Raw genomic sequence first — 23,671 nt, forward strand, 5'->3', positions numbered from 1 at the left:
ATATTTGTTTTGCACAAGTTGTACAATGGTATCTCATAATCATATTTTCACATTTCTACTTTTCAGAACATATTAACCATGTACAGAAGGGTGAGTGTTAAGCCCATTAAAGTTTATTTATTATTTGTAACAAAGATGTTGGGATCAATAAATAAAGTTATAGATGATGTTTGAATTTATAAATATAAAACTTTCTTTAAAAAAGAAAAGTTAAAAATAGTCGTTTGGTGTTTAAAATCTGCCATCAATTACAACATAAATATTAACATAACAAAATTGATTGTCTTTTGATAATAATTCCGTCTTTGCGTATTGCAGAGTTATCTTCTCTTGGGAACAGGTATTGATTGTTACGTCATTGGTTTGTGCGAGAAAATTACGTCGTTTTCTCAAAAATTGATGACGTTACTCTCGCAAACAAGTTACGTATCAATCAATACCTGCTCCCAAGAGAAGATAACTCTGCAATAAGCAAAGACGGAATATCTCTAGGAGCGACACGATGTTAACATTTATAAAAATGACGTCATCTTAAAAAAAATGTGTTTACGGAAAGCTATGGTTTTTAAGCTTTAAATACATTTTCACTTGTAAAAAGAAATACGACAACGTTTTTTTTTTAAATTTTTGGATGCGCAATATGTTATTGATATGCTGAACCATAATTGACTCATTGTTTAATTTCTTTTTTCAGTTCCAGTAGTCCGTAATCATGTTCAAACAGGTAATATACAAATGTACATTATATATTCATAATGTAATAGTAATCCGTTCAAATATTGCAATCTGAATAAAAAAGACTCAGTGGAAACTTAATAACCATATAGGTATTTTCAATATTGAAAACAATGCTTTATTTGGGTATTGGATTATCGTTTATCATCAGCTGAGTCATCACTGATACAACTATTCAAAGATAAATTCTGTCATCCGCAAACCTTCATAACGTTCCTTTAGTCCAGTAGGTTCCAATAATGACGTACTCTCATCTATTCACAAGGTTCCGATTTTAAGCAGCATTGAAATGATGTTAATATATTCTCATTTTGCTTATTTTCTTTCCTTTGCAGTTCACAAACATCGTAAGTATTCAAAAGGATTCTTAATCAATTAAAAGTATATATAACACTATGATCAAGGATTGTCCGGTTACCTCATTTTTAATTGTTTATACCTCATGTCTTTCTAGTTGTTTTTTTTGACAGGGCTATCATCAGTAATATAATGATTTCGGTCAAATTCTTTACTAAAAATGTCGATTTTCATTGCTTCTGTGCGTGTCGTAATATAGATTCGAAACACTTACAAACCTTTATGTCAGTTTATGCGCTTTTTGTTTGTGTTTTGCATTTTTCATATATTCGAATCAACATCGAGATTCAAACTAATTGTCAATAAATATTTCAGATAAATATATTCAGGAGTAGTTGTATATTGCAATCTATCTTAAGTCTAATAATATTGTAAAATCATTTTGGTTTGTGAGACATTAACTTTTGTGTATTTCGTGGATAACAAAAATCCACGAAATTAAATCCCCAAGAAAAAATAAATGTGGTATGATATAGATAGGGAAAATCAGAAATCAGCGAAGTATAATGTCCATGCAACAGGTTAGTTTATGAAAACCACGAAATTTAAACCCCACGAAAATAAATGATTCTAAAGAAGTTCAATTGAGACACATTTGATATATTTTATCAATATGCATGATATTTTTTAAAAAGAGAGAACTGAAGCTTTATTTACTTAAAGTTATGACCTATTTATTTAGAAACAAACCTCGAAATCGCATCTCGGTTATAGACAATTATAGGTGATACATGTATACATATTGGTTTAGGCGAAGAAAGGGACAGAACTGTCCGATTAAAGATTGGAGGATGTTAAAAATCTTTATGATGTCTACGAATGATTTAATGATAGTGTTAAATATTGCATGTTACATTATGACAATTTTTCACTCATGTACAAATATGTTTTGCAGATGTCGAGAAAGTAGCAGTACCCAAAATAAGTAAGCTTACCGTATACTTATACAAATTGATATTTATCTCAAACTATAATCGCGAAAAGAACAATAACATTTATATATTTATCCTGCTAAAAGATAACAAAATAGTGATACATACTTTGATGTGTATTGATATGATAATGTAATCCTTGTAAATAAGTCAATCGATTTAAAAAGAATACAGCAGAGTAAATATTCAATATCCTAACCCTTTGTTTACCCCGAATGTATTTTCTGCGTGTATGCAACGTTAAGTACTGAAGACAATTAAGTTATATTCATGGACATGATAAAGCATGCTTTAATAATCCTTTATTTGTATTTTTCAGTCACACAAGTCGTCCCACAGATCAGTAAGTATAACCACATTATTCGTTTGCAGCGAGTGAAAAAGGTTTAACATTTGAAGCAGGCACAGATTTTATATTTTTAGAAAAAGAGAAAAACAAATCTTGTCATGTGTTTGCATTAGGCAAAGTGGCCATTGAACTTGCGGCGTTATATCGAGGTTAAACTGTACGTCAACACTGTGCGTGCGTGCGCATACATTTGTATTTTTTATAAAACTATATGCATTTGACTAAACCTGATTTAGTATATGTCATGTCTAGCTACAAATGTGATTTCGGAAACGCCCATCGCCCTAATCATTTTTGAGCGATAACTTATTTCCTTTTTTTATGGTCGCATTCTTATCTTGTATATACAGGGTTCGTTATTTGTATGTTGTCAATATCATTTCTGCTACAAGAAATATTTACTGCAAAGTGAAATGATTAATTATACCTTACTATCTTAATAAAGTTTAAACATATTATATTGTTCAAACGATCCAAATGGATTGGACCGCAAGTTATTACAACTAGAAACAATTATCTCCAAAAGTTAATATAATATGTACATGTTTGTTTAATAGCAATATACTTTGATGAGGTAGATATTTGTTTATTTAACTGATACTGGATACTGACTTGACAATAAAGAAATGGAAAGTATGTGAAATTAGTTAACTGCCTTACTTTCCGCAATATTTCTGGATTCAAAGCTTGCACGCTGTTTGTCATTTAAATAAAAAAACAAACAAACTTATAGTCAAGGCCAATACATACAGGGATACATAATGTCTACAAACATTGCATATATAATTTTGACACAAACCAGGTATTCCACTCGAACACTTATATTTTCAAATTCGGTAATCTTCAAAGTAATCTAGCCAGACTTGGATTTAACATATCGTTTCCTTATGCTTTTCAAATGATTTCAAAATATAATATGTACGCTCTCCTTTCCGTTACAGAGATTCAGAAAGGTAAGTAAAATGTAGTTTATGCTCCTATTTCCGACAATTTCACATTTGGTCACCATCACTTTTTTACATTTATGATATATTGATAAAAATAAACGTGTGTAATGCTTTCATATTTTTGTCGTGAAATACAGATCACTCTGGCATAAGATTTGTTTTTAATACAATGAAATACTATATATTTGTATTGAGCCTATTTACTAAGATTGAGCATGATATATACAGTTGATGGCGATGGCGACAATAGGTTTATAACCAAAAAGTGACATTGGAGTACCATTTTATTTATGATCATTTAGAAAAGTATCAAATCTGGAAACAGAAATGTATTTCATGCGTTTAAAAAAATGTCAATAGAAGTATTAAAAAGGCATAGAGTTAAAATTAGATCAGAAAATGTTTCAATTTTAGATTTGTTTTAGTTACCTTCAAGATGAATCAACTTTTATTATTCGCTTGATAAAACATTACTTTTACTTATAAAAAAGGCAATATATTATTCAGTTTTTTTGATATAATGAATTACGAATAAACTTGAAGAACAAAACAAAGCATGGTCCACGAATCTAATGACCATCGAATGGATAAAAGCATTGATATGTTTGTTTCGTCACTGTTTTACATGTTTTCATTTGTTTATTTACAGTTATTGAACCTAGATACAGTAAGTAATAAGTATTTGATTTTTTTGTAATCTAAACGTTCAATAGAGTAACAGTGTATCACACTAAAAAGCGCATTTTATTTTCAATGCCCATTAAATAAACCAATCAAATTGTTTCCAATTTTAATGAGACTTGGCAAAGTGTACACAGGCAATACAAGAATTTACCCTTATGCAATTCAATAATTTGGAAAATATTTCGTTTGAAAATATCTCAGGTTTTTTCCCTTGAATTCATAAAGATGCCAAACTGTTTACTACAGCAAAGCTGATGCAATATTAGGTGATACGCCGGGCTCGTAACCGAAGGGTTGCGAGTTCGAGTCACAGCACGGCACTATGTTGTATCGTTGAGCAAGATACTTTAATCAGCTTGTTGCAGTCTACTCAGCTGTAAATGAGTACGTGGTTGGACAGTGCTATAATTGTTGAATGCTAGATGTGAGCGCCGAAATGACAGCACCGGCTGTATGCTCCCCAGGGAGTTGAGAAAGATATTGGCTGGTTGCAAAGGCCCTATAACCACGGATAATAATTTATGAACCGCTTTGAGACGACTACGAACTAGTTTGTGATAAAGCGGTATATAAGAATCTCGAAATATTATTTTTATTTTTATTCTTATTAATCATTTGTTGGCCAAATAGTACATCAGGACGAATATTAATTAACGACAGTCAGCTTGGATACGCTGAATACAACAGAAGCGCGAATCAAAGAAGACGTTGTTGTCATAGTACTAAAAGTTTAAAATTCAAATCAAGCGACAGCAACTGAATCGTGTAGTTAATACCAATTACATTTTTGTTTATATTCAAAAAATAAATCTGTTGATACCTCTATTATTTGTCGGAATTAAAAAAAAATCGGAGAAAAAAAATGAATTTATATTCAGAATACATCATTATCAATCTGTGTTTTAAATATTGATCCTTATTATACATTTCCATTTCTTTTTGTTCACAGTTCTGAAGGAGACACTCAAGGAAAGTAAGTACACGCTTATTTCTTCTATTTTTGAAGGTTTACTTCTAATTCTTAATGAAAATCTATACAGTAAACCATTTCATCTCTTTTTGAAAAAATTACAGTCATTCGAAATCGAATTTTGTAAAAAGAATGTTTAGCACACACTGGCTTCAATAGAATAAAACAAACAAATACAAAGGTTATATATAAGTTTCCCCAATTAAACAGTTATAATGAAACAATTATTATTATTATTATTTCCTTTATTTCCTCCAGAAATGAAGAGTTACAGAAAAAACGAACAATACACGTACAATTCAACACTATTGAAAGAGAAGAAAATGCATTCACAATCATGGTCACACCCTTACATAGTGACACACACATGCACATGGACAGACAATAATAATAGTACTTATAAAGTACTATAAACACAACACAATGATTTAATAGGTACTATTACAGTCATCATACGGTGATAATTATGGTGATACTTATGATGATAGACAGTATAACACTAATCATACATTACACCACACATTGATATAATAGACATATTTACACTCCTCAAACTACATTATCATATAATAGTATAGACAGTAATACACTTCTCGTACTAAGCAATCATACAACATTGTAATAAACAGTATTACAAGCATCACACTATAAATTATACAGCATAATTATAGAAAGTATTACTGTTACATAAGTCTTACAATACAATCATACATTGAGTATAACCCGTTGCACGAAGTCATACACTATAGTCATACAGTGGTGTTAAATACACAACATACAATATAATAATTAACTTGAAGAAACAGCGCAACCATGCAATGATTTCAGTTGTAGTAATACAGATCACAAGATTAATTCATACAATACAAACAATATTATGAATGATAGTAAGTTGCACTAATCAACGGGAAAGACGTAGGAACTGCTTGCCTACTAATATGAATACAGAAATATATGTATTTCATGTATTAATCTTGCTGAAGCGTGAGGTACACACAAGTAAATTATTGATCATATTACTCAGTATACAACATTCAAATATCTAAGGATAAATTACATAATACCACTGTATTGAAGAATTTTAGTAATAATAACAATGGATTTTATTCTAAAGTCCTCCAGTTCATATGGAGATAAGTCAAAATTGAAAATACCACCAAGAAAAACATGAAGTAGATGGTAATTAGACATTACATTAAGATTAAACACAAAATCTATATCTTTTACAGTACTGAGTACACACCAGAGCTGGTCACGTAATAGCTCTGTGTGTGCGCATTCGAGTACACTATGCATAATAGTATCATTGTGCATAGATCCACAGTAATGACACAAATATATATTTTCATTATCGCGCATTTCAACACAAAGTATAACAACTTTCTTAAAACATGGACTGTATTGTGGAAAAGTATAAAAGTATAATGAAAGTTATAATGAAACAATGTGATTTGAAGATTCGCTATGTTTGGAACTGTTTTTCCTATGATGAATCATATATGCATATTTCATACTTCGTTGTGGTTTGTCATTCATCGTAGTGGTTTGTCATCTCGATTAGTTTACAATGTTTTAATTCCATTGTAGCTTTACGGCCCACAAAAGTGGCGACGAAGTCAACAGGTAAGATTTCATAGTTTTGCCTTTTCAATCAGAATAGATCTCACTAACATCTATGTTTTTGTTCGTCTGAATTCCTAGAATCTTAACTGCCGTAATAGATGTCGACTCCTGGCGGACCTATACTATGATCCCATAAGAAAATATGCTATTCATTTGTGTGATATAAAGGGCGATGTGTTGAGTTATGCTTATCAGTGTGACGTGTGGTTTCTGATGTAATGACGTTATATTAAAGGGATTTTACCTAGATTTAAATGACGGGTGTCGTCGATAAAGCAAAATATGCTTACCCTTTCGAAACACATGTCATTATTCTACGTTTACCTTTGAAGGGTCTCCACGTTCAAGTTTCTTTTGGACAAATTTTTTTCCTTGGTTTCATCGTCCTCGATATCCAGGGGTTATCCTCAATTACGCTCACTGAACACGTTGAATATGTCTTAGCAAAATTGAAGGCACACAAACAGCTGTTTGATTGGTCCCAGGTAAGTAAACCTGACCAATCACTAGGTTGATACCTTTATATTGCACATTACAAAGGGGTGATACCCGACTTCAAAGTCAGTCAATATTTACCGTTACGCGACTGCGAAATTCTTATGATGTACATCAAAGGATGGGGCTAGTCTTCTTATCTCATTAACAAGCCGGCACACAATGAGTCTTCCATTTTGCTAAGACGTATTCCAGGGATGAAGAGAGCCAAAGTGATCGTTACCCATGGGGTATCGAGGATGTAGTTTTATAAACATCGATATTGAGTAATGGTGTTGTTGCCACTTCGTTTGCCGTTCCAATCGAGTATTTTTATGGTTCCTATCTTGGTTTCTCCCTTCTTCTGTTTTGATTTCACATGTCTGCTCCCTATATATTCTTTTATTTATTGTTCATCTTCTTTTCATTTCTATTGTAATAACTAATTATCTTTGTTATAATTAAAATCACACGCTATCTAGTATTCAGTACAAGAATAAAATCCTGTTGAATATAAGGAAAATAGGTCAATGTGTTGGAGTACATTATTGACTGGTATTTACAGTACAATACTACCAGATCAATGCAGATGGACAACGAGTAGCAATTTCACCAGGTAAAATAATAAAAGGGCTATTGTGAAACAGATTTCAAGACTACATAACAAATCATGTCATTTTTTTCAATTACATCCAAACATGATGTTTATCATCCAAATAATTATTTAGAACAAAAGTGTATGAATTCAAAATAACTCTATTGTATAATCAATATTTCCTATGGATGGGCTCCTTGGTAAATCTGGGATTTATCATTAACAAAGTATTCCGAAAGTTTAAACCATTTGTAACTGACGAGAAAGTATCTTTGTGTAAATTTACGACGAAATTGAATATCTCGAGCGACATTTACGTATATGAAACGTTTATATAACTGTATTTTGTGCTTTTAAGATTTTTCCGTCAATGCGCCATCCGATGTGGCCTTTGAAAATCACTTTTCGCAAAATCTGTAAATGGAAAATATTTGTTTCTCTTTGTTCAGTTTGCTGACGCGGATTACATTAAGCACTGGAATACAATCCATTGTGATTCATGACAGTGTATCCAGCGAAGCGTGCATTATTGCCTGTTTCCTTCAATATGACCCGATTTATCTAACCGTATTCAATATATAAAAAGGGGACTTTTAATCAAACAAGATATCTTAATAAAGACATTATCTTGTTTATTGACTAGTCAAATTATGATGTGTCTCATTTATATGTCTTCAAATATATCCAACGACCTCGTGATAAAAGAAAACTAAACGCTGTTGACTCGTTCCAATTTTTAAAAAAAAGTTAACTTACATGGGTAATAATCAGACATGCATGGCCATGTGAATTATTTGCAATGTATTTATCTTCGTATATGAATTGTCTTGAAATCTGTAAACAAAGTATCTAAAATATCTATGATCAGCTTAGGTGCAGGGCGCTTTTACACAATATATGCTTACACCAGCTTGTGCAGAGGAGCAGCCCAGTTTTGTATACCAAGGCATTACAACATTTGTACTTCCCGCAAGTTCCCTCTCAGACCCCCCCCCCCCCCTCCCCCGCCAAATATGCCTTATTTTGTCTTTATAATTTTGAAAATTATATAGGTTCCTGTCATAACTTTCGAAATACTACGGACGAGAAACATTAGGAAAATATAAACTAGATGTTTTCAATTTATCTTTCTGACTAAGCATTTATACTACGATCAATAGAAGTCCAAAATATAGGAATTTTTTGTGTATGCATCTCAACTAAAGTCCTGCCTAAAACTACGTCTGTCCCTCATAGCCGGAAATGCATGTACAATGCTGCTCATGAACATCAATAAATTCAAATTTAAAGGACAAATATCTACTCATAGACTTGTAGATGCCAATTCCGTCTTTGCGTATTGCAGAGTTATCTTCTCTTGTGAGCAGTATTGATTGTTACGTCATTGGTTTGTGTGATAAAATTACGTCGTTTTCTCAAAAATTGATGACGTTACTCTCACAAACAAATGACGTAACAATCTAGACCTGCTCACAAGAGAAGATAACTCTGCAATACGCAAATACGGAATACGTCCTTTGATATCTATGATATCTAAATAATAAATATATAATATACAACATTTATATAGCGCCCTTCATAACTTGTAAAATTACTTTACAACATATGGATAAACATATTAGTTGATCACCATTAAGCAAGAAGATAATCATCTCAATGTGCATAAACCTACAAAACATATGTTACTTACTCCATGGTCAGCTGCAATATACATTTTCCTTTACTGACAATAATATTCATATCATAGAGTAGGTACGGAACAGCTATCGCACAAGTTGCAACAAGGAGATCAATCTTTAATGCAATGTGCATATAAATGAATAAATAAAGGTCGGTATGTATATGACGTCTGTGCAAATAGTATACAATCCAGACGTGAAGAGGTGACATTCACAAGCCAATACAATATATATGTTATTGTTTAACAAATCATAGACATATAGAGGCCCAATCGTCCTTTATGTATATATGAGCTTTAGGCGCAAGCCACCTCATCGGTTACATATTTATGTTTAGGCCATTATACTTGCTCAAGTCCTTACTGTTTCTTGGCATATGCATTTTTTTTTATCTTTTTGTTTTGTGCTAATATACTGTGAAAATGAAAAATTCTTCAAAGTGGGCGGAATGGTAATTTTTTACGCTTTGGCAATATTAATGATATATTTGTGTAGTTTATACTTATGTATATTGGGTGGGCACATGTTTGTGCCAATTTACCCAAAAGACAAAAACGGAAGCATTTTCACTTTACTATAGCATTTTGCTACTGACCTACTTAGTTTATGCTGTCACTGCTTTGCTTCTTTGCTGCACATATATATTCGCATTTGCTTTGCTTGATATTTTGCAGGATTTTCTTCGGGAGGAAATTTCGGTGGTCCTTGGTATTAAATTGTTCTTCGTGATCATTGTAAATACAACTACGAAACGATCGCAGTAAAGAGGAATTCGGGACGCTAACAACCTGGAATAAACAAATTCAATTCGAGATCGTATGCTAACAGTACATTGCTTTGGCACCAGGATCAATTCTGCTTTGGGATGGGTTATATATCTAATAATGGAATTATGCTAATCAAATTGTGTGTTCTGTGTAATATAGATTGTCTTTAGAATATATATGAAAAATAAATCATGTTCTAGATGTGTCAATACTTGTTATCCGTTTTCATTTGTTGCTTTTGAAATTTTGCTTTTAAGGATTTGTGCAATATGAATTTGTATCTAAACCTGTATTACCCGTAATGTTTTCATGTTATACCCTGCATATGATTATAATATTTAATATATACGACATAAGTATCAAGTAATGAAGAGATAACTACTTTCATATTATATACTGCATATGATTCTGGCATGAACAGTTGCTTTATCTTGTATATATGAATAAGTTATCCTACAATTTTATGTTAACATTTTGTATATACGAAATAGATGTATCGTAATGCAGAGATACCTACGTCGAAATTACGAGAAATATATCCTGTCCCTACATTACGAAACTTTTTTCACTATGAGATAACTTACAAATACTCAGATTTGATGTTGAACTCAGTCTCGGGTTACAATGACGAATACGTGTAATGATCATTAAGGTATATTTTGGTTTTTTTCATTACTTTTGTTTAACGTTACATGTACTTTACACGTCGTGTTGCAGATACATTGAAATCTTCTGACATTGATCATTTAATACAGGATAATGTAAATGTTAAAAAAATATATAATTATTTCAAAATAAGATAATTTTTATTTTCATGAATATATTTTTAAAAATATCCAGGTAAACATACCAAACAACACTGACCGAACTTAAACTGCATTCGATATTTATTGAGATTTGGAAATCTTTCATATTTATGTATCATAATACTATATCATACACATTGGTACAGAATTATCGGATATAAAATAGTAGCATCATGCTGTTTTGTTGTCATCGTCATCACTTATTGCTATATATGCTATATTTTAAATAATGCTGTTTACAAAACAAAATTGTTCAGCATACCAGTTTTTACAAATTATATTATCATTCTTTTGTTTTCACTGCCTTCTTTAACACTCATACTTACATTCATATTTACATTCATAATTAACGTATACGGCCTTACATACATACTTGTGTACAACCAAGGTGCCGTCTCTATGTAAATAACCCCGTAATGGGCCGCACTTCCGGAACAAGTCAGCCATGACCGATTAATATGTTCTGTCTTTTCCGAGGTAACATCGTCTCAAATTGTATTTTGTTTCAGCACAAGTACAAATTATGATTTCATCAGGTGCTATTTCACAAAGTAAGAATGACTGACAACTAACCTGTCAGTCTGCTTATTATTCACTAACTAGGTTAAGTGTTTATGAGCACAAAGTTTGCACCGTTAAATGCACATAACTTTGCACAGTACTGTATGTAATACATACACTACAGTATTGCCTCGGTAAGATATCCATACGCACTAAGCTTGCACCGTTTGATTGATTGCTTTGCACAATACTGTATTTAATACATACAATACAGTATTGCTTAAGTTAGATATCCATACGCACTAAGTTTACACCGTTTGATTGATTGCTTTGCACAATACTGTATTTAATACATACAATACAGTATTGCTGCAGTTACATATCCATACGCACTAAGTTTGCACCGTTTGATTTATGGCTTTGCACAATACTGTATGTAATATACACAATAAAGCGTTACATAGAATAGGTTTTATAAGCACAAAATACACCTTTTGAAATTTTCATATATATATAAATATATATTTGCTCAATAGTTATTGCATACAACACATTAAAATGCAGCTTTACTTAGCAAACCTATTATATCATTATATATATGATATAAACATGATATATTATTTGTTTAATAGTAATGTTACATTTTTTTGGTATTTAGTTATTATCAGATATTACATTAACCCATCTAATTGAGGACTTAAACTTAAGTTTATATTTCCATCTGCAAACGCAACACTGGATATTTTAACTATTAGATACATCGTAAAATGCAATACAGACTGTATAAACTGAAAGAATAGTCATCATTGTCCGTCGATTTGCGACGATTCATTAGGAGGATTAAGTGATGACCTTAAACATGTGTTAAGCTATAGCCGTCAATTGAATAACCAGCCTGTAGTTATTTTATTAACATATTGCCCTGCATTTATTACTTGTAATTCGTGAATTCGTGCCAAGTGTTAGTCCAGTTACAGGAGGAATGCCCATTATAAAGGTCTGACAGGCCACCAGCAGAGCGAGCCACCTTCTTGCGTAAAAAAATATCAAGAAAACAAAATAAAAAGTGAAAAACACATCTTTTTAAAATTAAGTTTGTCAATACACATTTTCCGACATTAAGGCAATTTCCTCCATTTTAGACTCATCAGTTGAAAGATGAACAAAAAATAGAATATGTTTAAAACGTACTGAAACCTTTATGTAAATACAGCGAAAAGGGCAAGAAGTCTATAAAGTTGCAAATATTTGCTACAGCAGCTGAATTATTCTTAAGCTTGTATTTTATGTAACAATGCACAAATAGATTCGAGATATAGGGTCACGGCCTTGCTCTGGGTTTGGAAGACCGCCAGTATAATTGAACATTTTTTCAAGTGAAACAGTTACTAGAAATACTGGAAAAGAAATCCATATGTACAATTAATTTATCAGTACAGAAAACCAAACAGAGATAGCATTTACGGCACTTTCATCCATTGAGTATTTATCAGAGACACTTAAGATCAATATAATAATATATTCATATTTCCGCTTTTTCCGAAAGAGTCTTTCCTCTGCAAACCACTATATGAACAGTACCAGCAGAAATGCATGTCATTTCAGTATGAAAGCAAAAATCTCGTGACGTAACACATGTTTTACTTATGACGTCATATATTAATCTTGTTCAATGAGAGTCTTGTCGCTTTGCTTCGGATAACATGAGGAATGACTCTGCGTCAAACGCTCAAATGACTAGTTTATCATTGAGGCCAATTTTAGTAAAATAGGGATGTTCCACTAATATCGATCAAAGGACGACTCACGTACAAAACGAAGTAAATATTTTAATAGTTTAAGAACGAATAAACTAAATCAAACAATTGTTTTATAGTGAAAATTTAGATAAATGGAGGTTTGTTGGGGGTTTTTTCAGGCAGGTATGAACGCAAATCGGGCTTCATGCAATATTGATGTAACCGATTTGCGTTATTACCGACATAAGCAAATTAAGAAAGGTCGTTCAATCCATATATAAAACGCACACGTATACAGTTAAATGAAATACATGAACATAGCATACATACTATGTATTGGTGAAATTTAGAAGATTTCGGAATTGATCGCGATTGTCCAATCCTTTATAGTAACATTCCAGCTTTCCTCACCCACGCTGTTAACAAATCGCAATTGATTCTGTATTCAAGAGCTTGCCCATCATATCATAATGTCCGTGACAAAATAAACAGATTTTGTGAAAAACAGCAGGTGTGTATTCTTACGAAAATCACCATTCGATGCCCTATACTTGACCTCCATTCAAATTAAAAAAAAAAGAAAAGACGAACATTACCTTATGTTGGTTTTTTAGGGGGGGGGGGGGGGGGGGGGGGGGGTAAGGTTGATTTTTTTACTTCCTCAGCAAATGTTTACGGAGGATGCCAGGGTTGAGGAGCGCTGGGATCTTCCCCCTTTCAAATGCATTTTCCTCTCATTGTAGGGCTTTCATTCAACATGCGTCTTTCTTTCACTTTCTTTCTTTCACCATATTTTATAAATTGGATGGAGATACTAAAACATTTAAACCTTACATGAAGTACGAACACTTACTTACATTGATACACACAACACGTACGTACAATACGTTCGAATTAACTTGATTAATTCGAATTAACTTAATTAATAGCATAATATACTGACCAAAACTAGTAATCTATATGTGATCATCAAATCTAATGACCAAAGCTATATGTATATACAGAAATAACTGAAATAAGTATTGTTCTCTATCCTTCACTTGTAATACAAATAAGACGTTGTGACGTCACATTGCCTCATACAAGTATTCATTATTACATTTATCTGGCAAATATGACGTAGTTGGGTGTTTAATTCTATCAAAAGCATTGTGCAAATTCGTCTTACGTAATTTAAGTGCTAGATTGCCTTCCTAAATGAAAGCTTAATGCACCTTATTTTCGCTTACGTATGTGCACCGTCTATTCAGCACCGCTAACATATATGTGTATCAATACAAACTATAATAGTGACTTTGTGATATTAGTCATTTTAGAAGATGTATATGTTCAATGATATACTGCAGTAAACAATGTCAATGAATTATTTTATCTTTTTAAATAACATTAATTAATTAATCACAATCAATATGAGACAATATATGGCTAGGATTCTGTCTTATCATTTCCTTTCTAAAGGAAAAACAAAGTTATTTTTAATAAATCAATTTCTCACCATGCAACATATATATGAAGATTACTGATTACTTTTTTTAAACTATAGACCAAATACAGACGATTCGTGGGTCACAGGGTAAGTTGATATATATAGCAGTGTCCACATGATCACAACTTTATAATAGACAAACATATTCCGTCTTTGCGTATTGCAGAGTTATCTTCTCTTGGGAGCAGGTATTGATTGTTACGTCATTGGTTTGTGTGAGAAAATTACGTCGTTTTCTCAAAAAATGATGACGTTACTCTCACAAACAAGTGAGTAACAATCAATACATGCTCCAAAGAGAAGATAACTCTGCAATACGCAAAGACGGAATACGTCAGCCATAGTTATATATATGTTTCATATGTCTATGATAAATGATAAAATATAAAAAAAAACATCTCCATAGAAACTACTTGTCAAAAATATACTATAACACGTTTTATATATACCACCTGTTTGTATTTACCCACCGCTTGTATTCCGCGGGAAAATTGGCAACGATTACATCTATCAATAGCTGCCATCTATTTATAGCATATTGTCAAATTTTCGTAAACGTTACTTTCTGTAGATAACTTTTGTCTAAAACGTTGTCATGCATAGTCTGTCGTACAATATAATCTGACTTAAGTGTGTGATAAACTTGCCATATATAGCTACATCTTGCTATACTTGCCTTTAACATATATACAAATTAAAAAAAGACATCGTCTGTTTATATTTGTATATAAAAGATGGTCTAACTGACATAAATGTATATGACCACGACCTGTCTGAATCATACAGTCAAATATACCATAGACTCTATCTGTTAACAGCTACAACCTGTCTGAACCATACAGTCAAATATACCGTATACACTATCTGTTAACAGCTACAACTTGTCTGAACCATACAGTCAAATATACCGTATACACTATCTGTTAATAGCTACGACCTGTCTGAATCATACAGTCAAATATACCATAGACACTATATCTGTTAATAGCTACGACCTGTTTGTAATATACGGTCAAATATACCATAGACACTATATGTTAATAGCTACGACATATCTGTAATATACGGTCAAATATACCGTAGACACTATATGTTAATAGCTACGACATGCATGTGATATACAGTCAAATATACCATAGACAATATCTGTCAATAGATACCACATGTCGGTAATTTAAAGTCAATCTAACCATACTGACCAACTGTCATTAATATGAATACTTGTACAATTTATCCCTGTTGGAATATTCGTGAATACGATTTATAGTAACATGTTATGTTTTATATTAAATCATTACAATTAATTGCAGTATGTTACACAATTTTAATTTTGTTTAACGCGTTCTGTACATGTTCAGTCAGAATAATCTAACTTCACAAAAGTGTTAGGTTATTTGTGCTACGACACATTTCTAGCATAATTACGTTCTATCTAGCAACAATTGCAGTTAATTTTTTGAGTGTATGATATGAACCTCATCACGTGGTGTGTATTAACCTTTAAAATGTGACGTCACAATCATAATGTATTGACGTCTTAGCTCAAAGACAGCGATGCTGATGGGTATTCATTGATATGATCAGCATATTGCTTCCCTAAATTGTAATTTATAATTATGTACTCTTTCATTTAGATAGTTATCCTCGTCATACTGCCAGTCTCCCAATAGCAAAATGGCATTATAATGGTGTAAAAATGAAAAGCAAAATATGAAATGAAATGACAGTAAGCTGTAAGTAGATACATGATCATTGTATTAAGAGTAAGTTGTACACTAACCATTTACGTAATATAATTAAATTTAGGTATGATTAGCGGCGGCAGGACCAGTGGATTCAGTCGAGTTGGTTCAGGTATGTCCTCTTCAAGAGGAGTAGCCTTCGGCGATCCTCGTTTAACACATGGTGTAGCTGGTTTGGCAACATACGGGAAAACTCACGGTAAAATTAATTAATATCCATTTCACAAGCTTTAAATGGAATATAGCTTTTTTCTGTAAACAATGTTGTTAAAACAATTGAAATAAATCAAAACAAAGGGCTATAAATAATTAGATCTAACATCCTGAAATTTTCATTTATTGATGTATTTTGATATTTATGTCAATTTAAAATACCAATAGACGTATTCAGTCCTGCCTGTTGTTGTCACTAAGCAAATTCATTCAGCAATTATATCAAGATTGGATATCTAAACTAACGAGCCCTTAATAATTGTCATGAGGTGGAGTAATTGCGCTTTTCCCGTGAAAGCATAACGATTAAAAGATACATATAACATATTGCGAGGAAATATATTCCTTATTATTATGTTGTATATTGAGTGTGGGTGTTGCACAGCGTTATACAACGTACTAATGCTTTATATTATTTTCCTATGTAAATTACAAATCAGCCGTGAATTCATTCACACAGCTAATTTACTTTACTCTAATATGTTGCCGAATCTTGTGAAATTACATCTCTGCTGCTATAGATTCCCTAATTTGTGAAATAACACCTCTATCATAACTGCTTTTGTATTGTAGTCAATTATTCCCTTGGTTTTTAAAATTACAATGTTGTGAAATATTCCCGTCATTTGTAAAATTACCCCGAGGTCATACATTCCCTTTATCTGTAAAATTCCACTAATGCCATATATTCCATTATTTTGTAGCAAAACACTGCTATCATACATTCCTTTCATCTGTAAAATCACATTTTCACGTATAGATTCTCTCTATTAATAAAACAACACTTATGTTATAGATAATCTTAATTTGCATAATTACACTGATGTCATAGATTACCTTAATTTGTAAATTTACTCAGACTGCTATAGATTAGTTTATTATGAACAGTAACTGATCTGAAGTAGTGTATTTTTGTAAAGTATATATGACATGACTGCATAAATTGGAAATTAAATATGTTAAACAAAATCCTGTTATATTATAAAATAAATTTAACAAAATGCATAGTCTTCATAAAAATAAAAAAACAACATTTTTTACTGAGAAACAAAACCAGTAATTGTTAAGATTAAAATATTCGTTCATAAGTGCAAATATTGTTCAATGCATGACGTAACCAGATCCTTTTTATATCTTTTATATCCAAAAGTGTACCACGGTATATGTTTGTAATCTCTATAGTGTATTAGATTATAATCAAAATTGTCCCATGAGTCATGATTGTGTACTTCGCTCTTCGATCATTTTATAATCACCAATGTCCCATTTTACACTTTTTGTTTGGAAAACAATTGTGTACAAAAATGATCGAATGCAAAGTGAATTAAACGAGTGTTTAAAAAAATGTACAACTGTACTGAGTAAATGTATAACTGAACAAAAGTGTATCAATGATGATCACGAAAACGAGCAAAAGCACACACGAATTTGTGATATTGCACACTTTCGAAGGCAAAAGTCATAGAAAGTGGCTGTCAACTTTATGCTACCGTTAAAGAGTCCTCCGTGATATCATAAAACACAAATATTTGAGATGATTGAATTTTTCAATGTTTATGACATTTTCATCGGAAACAGGCATAAGGCATAGAGCAGGCCGTCGACGTTACAGAACCAATAATGGTAAAATAAGCACTTACTTTGGTTCACTTAATGTATCAAACGGTTGGAAATTTTCAAACGTCATCTGTTAAAAATAGATAACAGACCCTTCATTTTTGCTGCCGAATTATAACATTTGTTGTCGTCCCTTTTAATGCACATATCAACACAATTGATGTCAAAAAGTGAACTGATGTCCATGTAAGTGTGACCTCATTTACGTACGCATCGGGAACTAATGTTACAGTTGAGCAGTGAAAAGAAAAGGTGTCTGCCATAAATCAATGAACAAATGTCAGATCAAATTTAAACAAAGAGATAATATAATTTGAAAATGAATTTCAGAATCGTTAGAATAAAATCATGACAATCACTTTCACATCACATATAACTTATCTGAATAAATAGAATCCATTAATTAATGACGAACTATTATGTTATTAAATTATTAATTTTTCTTTAGGACGATACACAAGTCAAAGTTCATCAGGTGAATAAAACAACGTGTTGAGTTTATGTTTGGCGTTGCAAGCTAATTATTTTGCTTTCAGAAACACTTATCAACATCATCTTGATACTATTTCAGGGAGGACTATATTTAAATAGTAAAGTAAAACAATGCATTAGTTTATTTTAAAATAAATATTAATATAAATTGGATTATGCATAACGTATAAAGAATATATATATATAGTCATGTCTCATGTTAAGCCATGTTCCAGATACTGCCAATTCTTTATTCTCCGTGAGATAAACATCTTCGCGAAAACGTGCGAGGTCAGATAATCGAAAATTATCCTAATTAATCTTGCGAAAATTAAATACGTCCCTGTTCAACAAATGACATGTATCCAATATTTATTATTCCTTCATAAATTAAAATCCCAGCAAATATGTCAATAAACGAGGATAGATAAAATAAGAGCTTAGAAAAAATACAGAAATGAGGTTTATACATACTATAATATGTTATGGGGAACAATTTTTTTTATGTTTTAGCAATAATTATGTACAAGATACATGCAGTAACGATTTTCGTTTATGTTAACTTTGACCTGATATAGATTTACACACTGTTTAATGTCAAGAACTTATTTAAATACATAGTTATTTCAGGAAAGATGAACAAAGGATGCACACTTTAAGCTTATATGTTTTTTTCCGGTACCAGCACAACTTTTGTTTCACTTTAGATTTGTTAGTATTCATACTTCTACGGATACTTTTAGTAAACACTGTCTCTATATATGTGCATATATTGAGTGTTACACGCTAAAGCTAAACGCACTCTGCCATAATAGGTATTCCGGACTCAACGAGTCGAGCTGCCCGTTTCAATACATTAGAAATATATCTCTGTCAAAGATTAAGGCAATGCGTAATATATTTCATTCGGTTTATATACATATCAAACTGGTTGAATATCTAATCCGAATTAAGCAAAAAGCATCAGGAAATGCCTCCCTCCTGTAGATACCTATCCTTACCTATCAAAAGATATATCCTCTTTCGGAACAGAACATTCCGTTTATACCATATGCAATTATGATGTATATATAAGACTTTATTCATTTTTGTCTTTCTTTATATTTTATATTGGTACATGGTTTAATTGACAATCCAACTCCATTAACAATAAAGTACTTCTCGCAAAAAATAGGTTTTATTTATAATTATTTGATAAGCGTATGCAAGATTGACTTACCCATAGCAAACTTTTGAATTGTAGTGTTGCATATCGAGATGTTGTGCGTCGATGGTTCTATATATTGTCTTATATCTTTTCTTTCTTAAATAATGATCTGAAATGATTGCTTTAAATTATTCACAAACTGTTCGCGTTTGTTCACGCTTTACCATTTATTTATTTTATGCATATGTTTACTTAACCTCTTGGCGTGTGTTGTTGTTCAGGATGTCATTCCGTCTTGTTTAATGTATTTGATATTTTCTCATGATATCGTTCAGTCTTTTATGGCGCCTCTTAAATTCGTAATGTTGTTCGCATTGATCTTGAATACCTAGTCTGCTGGATAACCGAACTACTCGGTCATAAAGCGGACGTAAAACCTATCAATCAATCGATCTTGAATTCCAATGACATCCTGACTTTGTTTAACTTTTGACTTAAGTTGAAACCCACAAAGTATGTGTTTGATCACATAGAACACTCCTTCATGACCCCTTGTTCATATTGACATGCGTATTAACGGTTATAAAGGTAAGTATCCTTTGCCATTTTCGAAGAATAGATCAGAAATTTCTTTATCTTTAATTTTAGTTATTTTTGTTAAGTATGATTTCATTATGATAATTTTGCTTCACAATGCAATTTGTTGATTGAAAATATAGTTCAATGTTGTATCAATGGAATACAAAGAGAAAAGAAATTTCTTGGTGAAATCGGATAATTCACTTATTGCTAAAATGAACAGATGTACACATGCTTTGTCAAAACTCTATTTGTTTTATCTATGTGTATTGCTCATACATCGATACTTTGCCTACACTTTCTGGTACGTTTTTTTCTAATATCAAGCCTGATCGATAAAAAACTATAAAAACAAAAAACAAAAAACAAATACTCACTCAGATCTGATGACTATCAACTATAAATGAAATGACTATAAGACATTCTGATCAATCGAATGTTACTTGGTTGCGTATTCGCCAGAGGCTCGCTTAAATGAAAAATTCTTCAGACTCATTTCATCAATCTCATATGAAATTTAAACTCATGTATACTTATATATTTATATATACATCATTGCCTGTATTGGATTTTGTTTTATACTAAATGACTTGGAAAGTACCACGAGTTCATAAACACGTTTGTTCTGCCTTTGTTAACGACTAACATAGACATCCACAGCCTGCACGAGTTATGTCCCTTTAACTGAACTAGCATCTATGGAATCTTTAATATTGCCGTATGAATGTGTTATCTCCATGTTATAAAGCAGCTTACGATGGCTAATTTTAGGCAGTATTACATTTCGTCTTATAAGGAAAATAATAAATACTGTAAAGGACATCGTTAAATAGTTCCAAAAATATTTCTGTCCTGCCATGAATAACGCCATGGAACTCTTCAAATGAAGTTTAAAAAAACTAGCTTCCAGTTTTGCCCATTTATCATTGTTATACGATATGTCTATTGGTCACGGAAACCCTCATATACGTCAATATATCAGCCAATCAGGTACGCTGAAATAAGGATAAGGTTAATTAGAATAAAGTTACCACTAACATAGAAAAAAACACCGTTGTGTGACATTATGGTAAATGGTTATTCAATGAAAATGCTATTTTTTCACTATGTTCCGTGTGATTGTCCTGGTTGTCGATGATCATATTTAAGACACATTGTTTTTTGTTATTCCCAGGTCCCATTTTCGCACGTGCTGGAGGTATGTATACATAATGCTAACAGTGCATTTCTATTTCTATAATCAATAAAATAATTAATAAGTACATCACTTTGAAAGTATCACGAATTTATACTTCCCGTTACAATCATCGCTTTTAGTCTGTAGAATTTCTGTCTTTTTACCCCCTGAATATTCTGCATGGAATCTTCATTATTGCCTTATGAATCGCTTGTATGTGTGTTGTTTAGACATTTGTTTAGTCTGTCTACCAACTATTTTATAATGATGCTAAAATATATTATCTTAACCAATCAGAAACGTTGTTATGATGTTAAATATCACAAAAGTACCACTAACATTAACTAATTATGTGAAAACATTATTAACATATTTCGAAGGCATCTTCCTCAATATTTTGTGTGTGTTTCTTTTGGCCATAGTGACTACATATACGACAAATTAATCATTATTCTATCTTAACGTTTAGGTCACATGCAGCAAGGTGTTGCAGGTGTTGCGGGTATTGCAGGTATGACAGGTATGTAAATAGCATTCGATTACTGTGCATAAATATGCTCCGAGATATCTCGATATCATTAATTTCGGGTTACTGATTCTGGTACTTCGATAACATGTATGTTATGGGATACATAATCACCCTGGATCTAATTAAATGGTCTAAAAACACAACGAATTGTGCTCAACCTTGTTTGAATATTCCGATTCAATGCATGGCATACATGAAAATCGTATCTGCAATCGACATATGAATGTTTAGAACTGCATGATTTGATGCATATTTTAGAATATATAAACAAATTACGCAAGAACATATCATGCAAATTTGCATGCTAACTACTTGCAATCATGCACATGTTTTATATGCACATGCCTAGACATAAACCTCAAAATTAATTACAACATTTTATTGAGTCATTTGTATTCCGTCTTTGCGTATTGCAGAGTTATCTTCTCTTGTGAGCAGGTATTGATTGTTACGTCACTTGCTTGTGAGAGTAATGTCATCAATTTTTGAAAAAACGACGTAATTTTCTCACATAAACCAATGACGTAACAATCAATACCTGCTCACAAGAGAAGATAACTCTGCAATACGCAAAGACGGAATACCAGCTACGAAGTAAATCTGTGCAGCAATTTTGTACAGCTAATCAGTTAATAGATTTGGAAAAAATATCTTATCCCTCTTTTTCCTTTGAAACAGGTGGAGCGGCAGGCGGTTCAATCGGAGCTATGAGTAAGTAATTGAAAGTAACGAAACGGGTGAAAATGCTTAACGTAAATAAGCGTGTGTTTCTCTACCTTTTTGAAAGAATAGATTTTTTTTGTATTACATAATTTGGGATGGATATGCAAGCAATATCGATAATTTTCTTAACTGTTTTGGTCAATGAACATTGATGTCATTCTGGTTAAAATATAGGTTTTAAATTTCTCAACAAACTAATATATATATAATAGTATTTAAGTAATAAATACACATCAAGAAAATCAGGAGGGCACATTAAAATGGTACATAAGAATAAAATATGGATTACGCTTGGTTACTTTTGAATTGTTTGCTAATTCTTGTTAAAAGATCTAGGGGAAGTAACTCTTACATCACTTCCAGCCATAATATATAAAGTAGCATACATCCTTAATAAATACTTATCTCACTACTTTGTTAAAATGTATCTTATTTTCTTTAGTTTCAGACCTTCAATCTGGTGAGTAAAATTCATTTTCGTTTGGTGAAAACATTAAACAGCTTGAAACCTGGAATGCATTCACAATCTGTTTTATGAAACTATAAATGCAAAATGTTTATAGCAGTTACGATTAATGGCGAATATTCACAATATTTGCAATTAGTTTTGTGGATAATATAATTTTCACATTTTAAATAAAATTTTGTTTTCCGTTTATAAAGAAATCAAGGGATGAGAACGTTTTGCAGTTGATCAGCAATTTTTTGTGTCATAACTTCTGTTATTTACGAGCAATAATTACAAAGTGGCTTGTTATTGATGCATACTATGTCGTTACTGTTAAATGTAGCATAATCCTGGAAAAGTCTCACATAAACCTTGTACTAT

At 31.8% G+C, this 23,671-nt stretch overlaps 1 protein-coding gene across 1 annotated transcript in view; it reads left to right on the top strand.

Moving 5' to 3' along the window:
* Positions 1–23,671, top strand: part of LOC110452369 (titin-like) — a 69,541-nt gene that overhangs the window by 37,455 nt on the left and 8,415 nt on the right. Inside the window, exons 46-64 of the mRNA XM_021500846.1 lie at positions 67–90; positions 695–724; positions 1,071–1,082; positions 1,988–2,017; positions 2,344–2,367; positions 3,315–3,326; positions 3,970–3,987; positions 4,954–4,977; positions 6,562–6,597; positions 7,637–7,687; positions 11,428–11,469; positions 14,702–14,731; positions 16,451–16,498; positions 18,178–18,222; positions 18,665–18,691; positions 21,588–21,611; positions 22,060–22,110; positions 22,798–22,830; positions 23,285–23,302. Coding sequence (XP_021356521.1) covers positions 67–90; positions 695–724; positions 1,071–1,082; positions 1,988–2,017; positions 2,344–2,367; positions 3,315–3,326; positions 3,970–3,987; positions 4,954–4,977; positions 6,562–6,597; positions 7,637–7,687; positions 11,428–11,469; positions 14,702–14,731; positions 16,451–16,498; positions 18,178–18,222; positions 18,665–18,691; positions 21,588–21,611; positions 22,060–22,110; positions 22,798–22,830; positions 23,285–23,302 — 579 coding nt within the window. The remainder of the gene's footprint in view (positions 1–66; positions 91–694; positions 725–1,070; positions 1,083–1,987; positions 2,018–2,343; positions 2,368–3,314; positions 3,327–3,969; positions 3,988–4,953; positions 4,978–6,561; positions 6,598–7,636; positions 7,688–11,427; positions 11,470–14,701; positions 14,732–16,450; positions 16,499–18,177; positions 18,223–18,664; positions 18,692–21,587; positions 21,612–22,059; positions 22,111–22,797; positions 22,831–23,284; positions 23,303–23,671) is intronic.

Source organism: Mizuhopecten yessoensis, unplaced genomic scaffold, assembly GCF_002113885.1.
Source record: "Mizuhopecten yessoensis strain PY_sf001 unplaced genomic scaffold, ASM211388v2 scaffold6647, whole genome shotgun sequence".
Taxonomy (NCBI): Eukaryota; Metazoa; Mollusca; class Bivalvia; order Pectinida; family Pectinidae; genus Mizuhopecten; species Mizuhopecten yessoensis.